Genomic DNA, 12,562 nt, shown 5'->3' with positions numbered 1-12,562 from the left:
AATGAGAAACACACTCAAAGAATAAATCAAAGACAAATTTAAAAGCACAACACTTCTTTTTAGATATATTTCAAACTCAAGACCTTCTTTTCTAGGTAAGTGGAGTCTCTCTCATCCATGACACTTGCCCTACCTGACAATTATAAAATGCTGCCATCATTTTTAAAGATATAATTAAGGTTTCATTAATTTCCACTATCATAGGAGATAGGGCACAGCCTAGATCTAATGTTTACCAACACCTCACAATTTATCTGCGATTCACCAAAGCCTTTACTCTGAAATGACCCCTAATGTGTTTGCTTCCAGATTCCCACACGCGAGGCAAGAGTTAAATCACCTACTCGTCAAAAAATTCGGTCTAGACAGTGGCAGAAAATTACACTAATATCACGGGCCAAGGAGCAGATGTCCACTATCAACTATGACAACTCATACATGGATCAATCGCTTTCTAATGTCAACAGTGCACTGAATTCTGTTTTTTATAAACTAGCCCATCTTAAACAGTATGAAAAGAGACTACACCTACCTCAAGCCCCATGGTATTCAGTAGGACATAAGACAGAGAAAGCCTTGTGCAAAAGACTAGAACGAAGGTGGTGCCAGACTAATCACCCCACTGACAAAAATACTGCTGGCCTTAACCACATATCATCGCAATATCAAGAATGCTCGCAAACTATATATATGGAAGCACATCGCTAAGGCTAGACACTCCTACAAAACTCTTTTTAAAATACTCAAATCCTTTTTAAACCCAGAGGCATGCTCGTCAGAATCAAATTTGTCGTAACCACTTTGCGATGTCTTAGCTAATTACTTTGAAGAGAAAATCAAAGTGATCTACTAAAACTACCCCAGCGCTCTTGATCATCCTGCTGTGAAGCTTCTTCCTGAGGGTATTACCAGTCTAGGTAAATTCAAAAACGTTTCGCTAGTGACAATTCAGAACCTTTTGATCTCAGCGAAATCTCGTTCACCCATATATGCCTGCCCTCCTAGACCTCTCATATGAGCTGGCCCCTTCAATCTGCTCTCTATTTAATCTATCAACAAGGGAAACTTCCCGTTAGACTGGAAGACGGCCCAGATCAGACTCATTAAAAAAAGGCCAATCTGGCATCAATGGATATTACTAACTACCGGCCTATCTCGCTCCGGCCTCCACTGGGGAGGTTGCTGGAAAAGCACAATATTAAGCAACTCACAAGCTTTTTGAAGTTAAATAGCTGATTAGACCCTTCTCAGTTGGGCTTTAGATCACTATGCAGCACAGAGACAGCACTGTTAGCGGTCACCGAACGCATCTAATGTTCTCTCAATGCAAATGAACCTTCATTGCTGGTGCTGCTGGATGTGGAAGCAGCATTTGATACTGTATCCCATCCTAGGCTTTTCGGTAGGCTACACGAGATTTGTTTAATGGAATGGCTCTGCAGTGGCTGGCTGACTTCCTGGGCCCTTGCAAGCCACAAATCATGACTCTAAATAGCAGAGTTCCACAGGGTTCTTGTCTCAGCCCCACACTTTTTAATATTTATGTGGCACCCCTCATCAAAATGTTGGCTTTGAGATCAAATCATATGCGGATGATACTCAGATACTTTTTTCCTCTGTCTAAATCTAAAGAATCTTTTTCTGCTGGCTTAAAAGCCATTGGTACCTGGATGTCTGAAAATAGACTCCAGGTAAACACTGCAAAAATGGATTGGTGGCCATCAGAATTGGGTGTGGCCCCTTCACCCAAACTAGAGGTAAAAAAATCTGAGAATCCGGCTGGACCAATCGCTCACTATGAAAATCTCTGCCACTAAAGTCTCATGTTTTTACATCTTGCATATGCTGAGAAGAGTCTTTCCTTTATTACCACTTTCCACAGGGAAAACTATAGTCCAGGCACAGGTTATCAGCCATCTAGACTATGGCAATGTGGTTTTGGCCTCCGCAAATGAGAAGTTGCTATCTAAGCTTCAGGTAGTACAGAACACCTCTGCACGTCTTATCTGTAACCTCCCCCTAGAGCAGCATCGGCCCCTCTTCTACAGACCCTACATTTGCTACCTGTGAGAAACATAATTATTTTTAGGATCTGCTGTCTATCTCACAAGGCTCTTCATGTAAAAGGGCCAACTTATCTATCATCAAAGGTCAAAGATATACCCCTTCCAGACTCCTTAAATCATGCAACAAGGCTTTGCTTAAAGTCCCCAGGTTCAGAAAGGCCAGGTCAGGGTGCAGATAATTTTCCTTCCTCACCCCCAACTATTGGAATAACCTGCCACTGCAATTACATATTTGTAAAGACCACTTCCATTTCAGGAAATTACTCAAGACTCACTTTTTTTAAGGATAGCCCTCTTTATTTGTTGTCCTGGTCTCTCATCGAGATACCCCATCAGGGGTGATTTGAGCTCGTAATAAATCAAAATAACCTAACATAACATAAGTAGTTTTTGATAAAAATATGCACAAGTAAGTAAATGCTTCAGAGCTGTGCAGTTTTAAGCACAATGCAGTCCTATGGGAGGAAAAGTCAAAGAAGCATGAAGGTAAGTATAGTCAGTTTCAGGGGTTTACCTTCTGTAATCGAAATAGTAGTGACTCAAGGTTCAAAGTACTACCAGCAGTTCTTTGGGAACTTCAAGGGTTCTACGGGTGGTAGGGTGCTGGTGAGGCTAATAGCTGGCGCTACAGAGAAGGGTGACCTTAGATATCCCTGGGACACATCCCCTCGGGAGATATGGTGAAACATGGGTATAGTGCACCCTGCCTTCGGGCTGAAAGGCCTCCTGTAGGGGTGACTTACCCATACCACATGCAGTGCTTTGCTGGTTTGGCACACAGAGGTGTGTGCTATGCCGACTTTTAGGTTTTCTCTGCACCAAGACACGCAGGCTACAATGGCAGTTTGCATGAGCTTGGTGAGGGATCACTTAGGGTGGCACAATTTGTGCTGCAGCCCTTAGGGATCTTCTTTAGTTCCAAGTCCCTAGGTATCAGGGGTATCACTTACTAGGAACTTACAAGGATCCTAAAGGGTGCCAATTGTAGAACAATGGTACAGATTAGGGAAAGAACACTTGTACTGGGGACCTAGTTAGCAGGAACCCAGCACACTCTCTGTCACGTTGCATCAGACACCAGGCAAACAATAGGGGGTAACCATGTCAAAAGGGGCACTTTCCTACACTTTCTCTTTGGGTGTGTCCAGTTTGTTCAATTTCCTTGATTACCTGAGGTGTGAGGGTGCTTGTTAATCTTCTCCAATGTAAACTTTGGTATATAAATTCTGTGATAATTTGCAGTATAACGTTTCCTACTTTGTTCTCTGGTTTTATCTTGATTGTAGAGTAATCATATTTAGTGTTATTGTGCTTGCCATTGAACATCAGTTTTATATTACATATTTCTTCTTCCTTCTATCTTTCTATCTGCCAATATGGTTCTTTCAAAATGATCATTAGGGGTGGCATCATGTGATGGGATAAAATAAAAAATAGGGGTTCCAAACTGTAATTGCTTTGATCTTTGTTATATTTCTGGAACTGACTCCCCTACATCACAGATAGCAGCCCCTTTCACAGGAGAGAGATCACTACCAGGAAGGCATCTATCTGTAAATATTTATTTTATTTAGGGATTTTGTAATGCACTACTAGCCACCAATTGTGGGCCTCAGTGCGCATACAGTGGAGCCATGATTGACCAAGGGAAGGCACAGATCCGACTAATGGATTCTCAATTCCAGTCTAAAATGGACACAGTAAAGGATCACAAGGGTGATAAACCATTGAAGATAATTAGTCAGTACCCAGGCCAGATCAATCTTAGGCATCTGAAATTGGCCTGGGATGAAGTTTATGTAAGTATAGTCACTAGGTGATAGCATTATTTGAATGCCATTGGAGAAATAGTGGGTTTTTAAGGATTTCATGAATTTGAAGTGACCCGTTTCCAGTCTGAGGTGGTTAGGTAAGAAATTTCAGATGGAGTTACCTTGATGAAGAAGATTCCGGGATCCAACCTTTTATATCTGAATTGATGTGGTAGCAACCAACTTGTTGGCAGACTGGTGAATCTGGGGTGGTTGATAGGTAAGAAAAAGACCAGCAACATAGTTTGGAGTGCAGTACTTTATAAGCTGGTGAACAAGACAGTGAGCTTTAAACTTTATCCTTTTCTGCATAGCAAGCCATTAGATAGATTTGAGAGCAGGGGTAAAATGGTCAGGTGGATCGTGATTGAATACAAGTCAGCCATCATAATTTTTAACTCACTGGAGTTTACAGGGGGAAGTGATAGAAAGTCTGGTGTATAGTACATAATAATAATCCACCTGGGACATGACCACTGCACGTTTCAGGGCAAATTTCTGCGAGCAGTCTGTCAGAGATAAGATTAATTTTAGTTGATGAGGTGAAAACATGCATTTCTCTTACTGCATTTGTCATTATACTGAGTTGGGGTGCAGTGAAGGCCAAGTTGGCCATCTAAGCAACACGGAGTGGAGGGCTGAAAGAAGTAAAAAGCAACATTTTGGTCTGTACCCCGTTTAGGCATATCTAAATATTTGCATCCACTGGTGAATATAGGAGAGACCAGGGAAAGCTTGAGAGAATTTTCGGGGTAGTTGTCTAGTTTCAGGAAGAGCTGGGGTGTCTACAGCATTCATGTGGTATCCAAATTTGCAGCCATCCAGCATTTCAGCTAAGGTGGCCCTATAAGTGTTAAATAGAATGGGAGATATAGCAGAACCTCAATTATTGCTGGACGTTCTTGAAAGAAAATGGCTCATTTTTGCTGGCTGAATGCAAATTTTGTGGGCAGGGAAACAATAGCAGTGTACTACTGGCTATACCGACTGAGGTGTCCAGTCTGCTTATATCTACTTTGTGGTCAGTCAGCACACAGGTCAACTAGTATCAGATGACAAGGGAGACGTTGATCGTGGGCCTATATGAGTTCCTTTCTTATGTTTATCAGAGAGGTATGCGGTCAACCAGAATGGCTGAGGTCATACTTTGCGCTCCCTTGTCAGGACTGGAGGTTGCCAACCAATGCCTAAATAAGGCTATTAGTTTCTTCCATAATACTCACATGAATAGAAGCATACATAATGCACACAAACATACATGCATGTATGGGCACATACAGAATTCCAAATATATACCCTATGTAAATGAAAGTAAACAAAAGAACCATGGAGGGAGTGGGTTGAGAAAGACAGCAAACATACTTGAACATAAACTACTATCTTGATCTCACCTCAGTTGTCTGGAGTCAGGTTAGGTAGATGCATATTCAGTGGTCCTTTTTACCTATACATTATGACCAAAACTCAAAGCGGAGAAGTTCAAAGTGGCCACCCTACTGCCCTGGGCCTAAGGGAAACATCTGACACTGTCCATTGCCACATGCTACTGCACATACTTTCCCAACAATCTAAAATGTATTGATAAAGACAGACAGAGCTTGGTACACCTGCCACCTTTCATTTCAGCCCCTGAGCCCTACAGTGTGGCACTCCTAGGAGGTCCATCTTCTATTCAACATCGACCTAATCCCCTATAGGACCTGATCAGATTGTTCAAAGTTACTTGTTATTAACATGCAGATGATGCACAAATCTTTCCAAAAATAGATTGCCCAAAAGAGTTCTAGCGGCTGCCAACAAATACAACTGGTGGGGCAAACATTTGATGCACTGACAAGCAATGAAACAAAGCAGCACTGCCCTTAGGCTTAACACCACTGCTCTACATCATGGTCCATTTAATCAATGTATATAATGGGCCTCGATTAAGAGCTCTGGAGTTGAGACTGAAGTCACTTCGAGTATTCCACAGAGCCTGTCAGAGAGTTAAATTCAATTTAACAAAAAGTTAAAAGATTTACTTAACCTCCTGCCTCTTTGCTTGGTGCTCCTCTCTGTGTCATTGTCAGTGGCTCTAGCACAGGCTCACAGAGCCTCCGCTGACTCCCCTCTACCAATCAAGATGCTAATCTCCTACTGCTCAGGCAGCATGAGAGAAGCACCAGGATTGGCTGGAGAGCAGTAGCTCCACACTCACTGAGCCACTGGGGTCCTGTGCTTGCTCTCTATCCCTAGCTGTCTAAGACAGCTGGGTAGAGAAGGTTTAAAGTGTGCATGTCAGGGTGGCTGTTGCAAGACAGCCGGCCAAAGTGACATGCGCACTCTAAACTGGAGTGAGCCCCACTCCACTGCTGCCAGTCAGCAGCATTGGCCCTGCCCTAAAATACAGCTCGGGCTGGGGGCAGTTAAAAATAAAACTGTAATAACGTCATTTTATTATTGCGCTTTCAGAAGAGGGGCAGCGCTGCTCTGCCTAATAGAGAAGCTATCGCTGTGTACAATTTAAGGCTTGATGGTTGCCTCTGTGCCACAGAGACATGCATGATGAGTTATCACCTAAAGCTCAACACTGCACAAATAGAAAACATGAGCTGCGGACAATGGCACAAACTCCAGTCTACGGCACAAGGAACATGATGCCTCCCCAACTACATCAAGAGAGGTGAGAAAGATGGGGGTAACCTTGTGTTAGACCTCCTACCATTGGTGTGAGTCTCCCTTCCATTTTTTCTGATTGCCTCCTCTATTTTTATGTTTTGCTGGTTATATGCTTTGGGCAATGTGCCACTGATATTCAGTGCCACAGTGAAAGTGCTCCCTATGTTAAAGTGATGCTTTGATTAGTGACTCCATGATTGGGTTATTTGATTTACTTACCATGTATGCCCAGGGCTTGCAAAATCAAATGCTACTGGTGGGCTTGCAGCACTGGTTGGACACCCACAGAAGCAGCTTGTAAAGTGTGTCTCACGCCTGCCATTGCAGAGCCTATGAGAAGTCTAGTACTGCCATGTCGACTTGGTAAGTGCACCCACTTGCCAGTCCCTAAACCTTCCCTTTTCTTCATATCAGACACCCCTAAGGTAGGCCCAAGGGCAGGGTGCATTGTAAGGATAAGGTAGGACATGCCCTGGTGTGTGTGGCATGTCCTAAAAGTGAATTCCACCATTTTCGTGTTTCACTATTGCAAGGTTACCTGTTCTCCATAGGCCAGAATGGGCAGTTTGATTATTACATCTTATAATCCTAACTGACTCAGGGAACATGGTAGAAATTTGCGTTTAGTATGTCTGAACTCAGAATGATAAAATACATATTTTAGTGAAGTTGGTTTTAACATCCTTTGTTTGAAAATACCACTTTTAGAAAGTAGGTATTTTCTTGCTTAACTATCCAAGCCTGCCTCTGCTATGTTGTGTAGTGTGTATCTGGTTCTGTGAGTGACAGGGGCTGGGGGATTCCAGGAGACAGAGTGAGTCAGCACAGGGCTGAATAGAAAGATCTACATGCAGATGGGTGGGAGGAGTTGCACCTGGGACCTGAATAGGAGTGGGCCTTCCCTCCACAATGCTGGCTCCACCTCCTGTGGTGCGTCTGATGTCTCTGCCCTGCAATGTGAAAGGAAAGAATGAGTCATGTAAACAGAGTGCTCCAGGACTGACTAGAACTGGTTTGGACCAGGCAAAGGCCTCTCTGCCTTCAGAGAACAAAGAGAAAAGTAGTATAAATATGGGGACCCAGACACGAAGACTTTAGATCACTTCTGGAACCTCTGCCAAGGTGTTGCTTTGTTGGCCTATAGTGGTGTCTTCAGTGCCAAGCAGAGGAGAAGGATATTTGCGTGTTCTTCATCATCTTGCAGAATATTTCTCCAAGGGCTTGAACTTGTGCTTTCCTCCTGCTGAGATCTCAGGGACAAAATACTTCACCATCAGCGCCCTTCTGAATTTCCTTCTCGGAAATTCTATCTGCAGAAGCCTGCCTGTCGCTAGGACCTGGAAGCACAAAGCACTTAGAAGAAGCATGTAGCCGCCGCAGGTGTAGTCGCCACATCTCCACAGAAGCGTGTCTTCGTCACAGTTGTCTGCTGTCGCATCACTGGAGAAGTGTGCTGCCGCCAAGAGGGTCATTGTCGCATCATTGAAGAAGGGTGCCGGAGGGCCTGTCGCGGCTTTAAAATACAGTCGTTGCAAGGCTGCCAGGGCAGGTACACATCATCTTCCCATCATCACATCAAGGGCGCCATCTTCTCGCATCACACCAGGATTGTTGCATCGCGACCCCATCTTGTTCATGCAACCGGGCCGCAGGCCGAGAATCTACGCATCACCTCCACTCCGATATGGAGCAGGATGCATCTCCTACTCTGCGCAAGCATTGAGGCGCGACGCATCATCTCCTCCGGAGCACGGAACCGACGCATCTCCCACTTTGTGAGCCTTTTGTTTGTTTTGTATTTGGCATCCAGGTACTTTTATGAGAACTGTGCCACATTTATCACCAACTTGAACTAAGTAACTTCTACCATCTTTAAATCAATTTTGAGTACAGTATTGTGGATTTTTGTCATTTTTGGTGCTGTGTTAAGTCTATATAAAGAATACTTATTTTTATAAAACCTGTGTTGTGTCCATCTGTAGTGTTTTCACTGTATTACTGTGCGTATTCACAAATTCTTAACACACTGCCTCTGAGATAAGTCTGTCTGTTTGTGCCAAGCTACCAAGGGGGTGAGCAGTGGTTATCTAGGAGTGTAATCCCCTTGCCCTGACTTAGAAGCAAGGGTCCCTATTTGGACAAAGGTGTATACCATTGCCAACTAGAGACCCCCAGTTCTAAGACCATGGTTCCCAGAGGATCTGTAAAAGTACACTTCATCAGAGGATTAATGAGTTGCAGATATTTACAAATCAGCCTGTTCAATTTTCACAGAGAATCAAATCAAGTCATACTTCCTCATCGTTGGAGGATCTGTCAATCACTACTTTGGGGATGATCCTTCCGTTGCAGTCTTTCCTCTCGTCATCTCCACTGCTTCCAGGATCTTGTCCAGATTGTGTTGATTGTTTCTCAGCATTTATAAGGTCTAAGGAAGCTTTACTTGCTTTCTCTTGCTCATGCTGAAAAATAGAATAGAGTGTCATTGCCAAATGCAACTCAACCAAGCATCTCACTGCGCATACTCTGCAAATTTGAGAGCCTGTGAAAATGAATCACAAAATGTGTGACAAACATATGCATTTTAAGAGTGGAGTTACAACATTCAGGAGTCTGGAATGATTGAGAAGTATCCTGAAAATTGACCCAGGCCACAACCATGCACCTAAAACCTCAAAATGTATGTGTTTTACTGCTGAGGGTGCAAATAGGACTTGATGAATGCCAACTAAAAATTGAGTATAGTAACTCAATGTACTAAGTGCTTGCTGTTGCGAACTGTTGGCATATTTGCCAAGTTGATGAAATGAGTTCCACTGGTTTGGAAAACAATGTTGCAAATTATCTTTCTGCATTCACTAACTTCCTGGTAATGATGATGACACTTCTATGTATGTCGTTTGGATGAAACAGAATTACAACAGGAAAATCGGTTTGCCCTAGTTTTATTGGTAGAGTTGCTGCCTCCCATTACTAAGCTACCCCCTGCACAGTTCTCCCACTAACCTCACAGAAACTGTTGGAATGTGTATAGTTTGGAAATTGCCTAACTTTCAATGAAGCAAGCAGCCTTCATTTTTCAAGGACTTAGCGAGTTCCTGGTGGTGCCTGTAGGAGTAAACCTGAACAAGTGACTTTGTTGGGCTGGCCTTTTTGTCCACTCTCTGTATCCTGCATCATGAGCTGCTGCAAAAGCAAGAGCTCTGCAACAGCGACTCATTTATTAGATTGATACCAGAATCCAATTGACAAAGTGAACAGATATGGCCATCCCTAAGGAAACTAGAATGACAGTGCACCTTCTGTAGCCAGATGCCATTGAGCTGTACAACACCCACAGGAAGATTTAATTTTCACAGACAGGTTCTTACCAACTATAAATCTGAATAGTCATTTGGTCTGGACCAATTGCTACTATTTCTGAATATAAGGTGAACACTTTCACTTATGCAGCGTGTTGGACCTAACCCTTATTGTGGTGTCTCCCCCAGATTTTTGTTGTCTGTTGCTAAACCCGTTTTTGTTGGTGTTAAGGGCTAAAACATGGGAACATTGTCTTACACCTGATTGGCACATTTAATTTACTTACAAATCCCTCGTCTGTGTTGCTAAATGTACCCATGGCGTGTAAATTAATTGCTATTAGTGTGCCTGCAGCACTCATTTCGCCATTCACTGCAGTAGCACTTTAAAATGTGTCTCAGGCTTGCCATTGCAGCCTGTAGTACAGTTTTAAATTACCATTCCGACCTGGCAAAACAAACCCTTAAGTAGGTCCTAAAAAGCCAGTAGGGATGAGTGCATTGTATTTAAAAAGTGGGATACCCAGGTGTAAATTTTCCATGCCCAGGCAGCAAAAAACGACTAAATTAATTTTTCACTACTGTAAGACCTATCTTTGCATTGGACACAATGTGGTTACCTTATTACATTTAATAAGTGATAACTTATGATTGGGATCTGTAAAATTATCATGTCTGGACTCAAATGAATTGTAATTTATAATCATTTTAGAAAGATGACATTTTCCTACCCTAACCATTTTGTACATCTGCCATTGTCCTGGGTCGCAAGACTATGAATAGCCTTGATGTTGGGGCTTGTGTATTCCTGACGGACAGTGAGACAAAGGGGACTCAGTACAGGGGAGGAGCTGTTATCTGCTCCACTTACACTTCCAAGAGCTTGGCTCCAGCACAAAGGAACTTGACACAAGACTTTTGTTACCCTAGAACTATTGGAGCCTTGGCAGGAGAAGGGAAGACCTTTCAAGAACCAGATGTAGGGGCAGTATAGGGTATCCTCCCATTTCAGACGCTGACACCAGATATAAATATTGGCCCTCCACAGCCACTTTTCAGTACACTCTTGGACCTGCAGACATTACAAGAGGATGGACTGTCTTGCTGACCAAAACACTGTTTTGCTGTTTGAGGCCTGCCTAGCTGCCCAGAGGACTGTCCTGCTGCTTAAGGTCTGCCTTGTACCCCAGATGGCTGCCCTGCTACTTGAGGCCTGTCCTGATCTCTGAGAGTGAAGACGGGAACCGCTCCCTTCATCCCAGGCTACCTGAGTGACTTCAAGGGTCAGTTGCTCTGCCCCTGGATGCCTGACTGGTGGCCAGAAGAATTTGGAACTCTCCTGGAGCCAACTAAGAAAGTGAAGAATCTGGGGATCACTGTGGACAATATCCGATACACAGTGATCGACCGTGAGGGAGTTCGGAGCTCACACGCCTCGAAGATCTGACATCGCATTCTGCTGGTATTGCTCGCAGTTTGGCCTCACAGCACCCTCTACTTGACATAAACCTATACCCTGAATTTATCACTAAAGTTCATCACTTCTGAACCACGGGGAGGTCAGCTGGAACACTAGTTTTACTGGCTGCCTGACGCTTTTATTGACGTTGATCTGCAAACCATCCTCATTGATCAGTCCAGCCGGGTTGGAATTATCACCGACAGCAAAGACCTTTTTTCCAGCATTCAGCCCTGAAGAAGTCGCAGAACTATTTCCACATGCGACGAAACACGTGTCGGCTGGCATCTGTTTTTGCTTAATGAAGCCCGAATTAAAGATGGAGCAACATCTTACCTATATGTTTATGTATTTTTTCCAGTAAAACTGTCAAATTTGTAGTAAATATACATACTGTAGATTCACTTTGAAGTGTGCCTAGGTTCAGATTTAATTGTGGACAATAGTCTCACTTTCGGGGACCAGATAAGTGGGTAGTCTCTACATGTTTCTTTCTTCTAAGAATCCTGAGGAAAATAAAGTTCTTTCTTCCGTAAGACAGCCTTAGAACTGCGGTCACAGCTCTCATTATGTCACGGTTGGACTACTGTAATAGTCTCTACTTGAACATCCAAAAGAGACATATGAACAGACTCCAAATCATGCAAAATGCAGCAGCCAGGATGTTAACGGGTATACCTAGGTATGTCTCGGTCAAGAAGGAACTAAGACAAACTCACTGGCTCCCAGTCAAATATTGGGCGCAATTTAAGCCCTTTGTACTGTCTACAAGGCCCTAAAGGGAGCAGGCCTGACTACTTGAATCAACAGTTTCAATGGTATGCTCCCAGAAGAACCTTGCGCTCTACGGCAGCAAAACAAGTGATTGTACCCCAGTTAAAAAAGCTAGCTGGGGTGGCGGGAGTTTCATTATATATGCTGTAAAAGCTTGGAACAATCTACCATTCCACCTCAGAAATGCAATCGATCTCCTCTCCTTCAGGAAAGGGCTGAAAAACTGGTTATTTACAATACAGTTATTCACTCAACAGTAACCTTTTGGGCAGTGCTCAGCGCCAGGACACCGTAGGGTGACAGTTGCACTTTAGAAATCAAATTAACATAACATGTGTTCTGAGCTACAGGAACACAAAAAGCTCTAGAGACCAACATGCAACTAACCAGCTGCAACTGAACCAGCCTGTACCTGCCTGAACCATCCTGCTGGCCTCTGCTGGAGTGACTCCTAGTCCCCAAGAGGTGACTCCCCAGGCACTGGGACCCTGG

The 12,562-nt window shown here is 43.6% G+C and overlaps 1 protein-coding gene across 1 annotated transcript in view; it reads right to left on the bottom strand.

Annotated features, from left to right (window-relative positions):
• The window catches only part of SCN4A (sodium voltage-gated channel alpha subunit 4), a 1,232,571-nt gene that overhangs the window by 445,663 nt on the left and 774,346 nt on the right, over positions 1 to 12,562 (bottom strand). The window contains exon 11 of the mRNA XM_086923780.1: positions 8,830 to 8,997. Coding sequence (XP_086779906.1) covers positions 8,830 to 8,997 — 168 coding nt within the window. The remainder of the gene's footprint in view (positions 1 to 8,829; positions 8,998 to 12,562) is intronic.

This window comes from Lissotriton vulgaris, chromosome 5 (genome assembly GCF_964263255.1).
Source record: "Lissotriton vulgaris chromosome 5, aLisVul1.2, whole genome shotgun sequence".
Classification (NCBI taxonomy): Eukaryota; Metazoa; Chordata; class Amphibia; order Caudata; family Salamandridae; genus Lissotriton; species Lissotriton vulgaris.
This window is presented reverse-complemented; position numbering and strand designations above follow the sequence as displayed.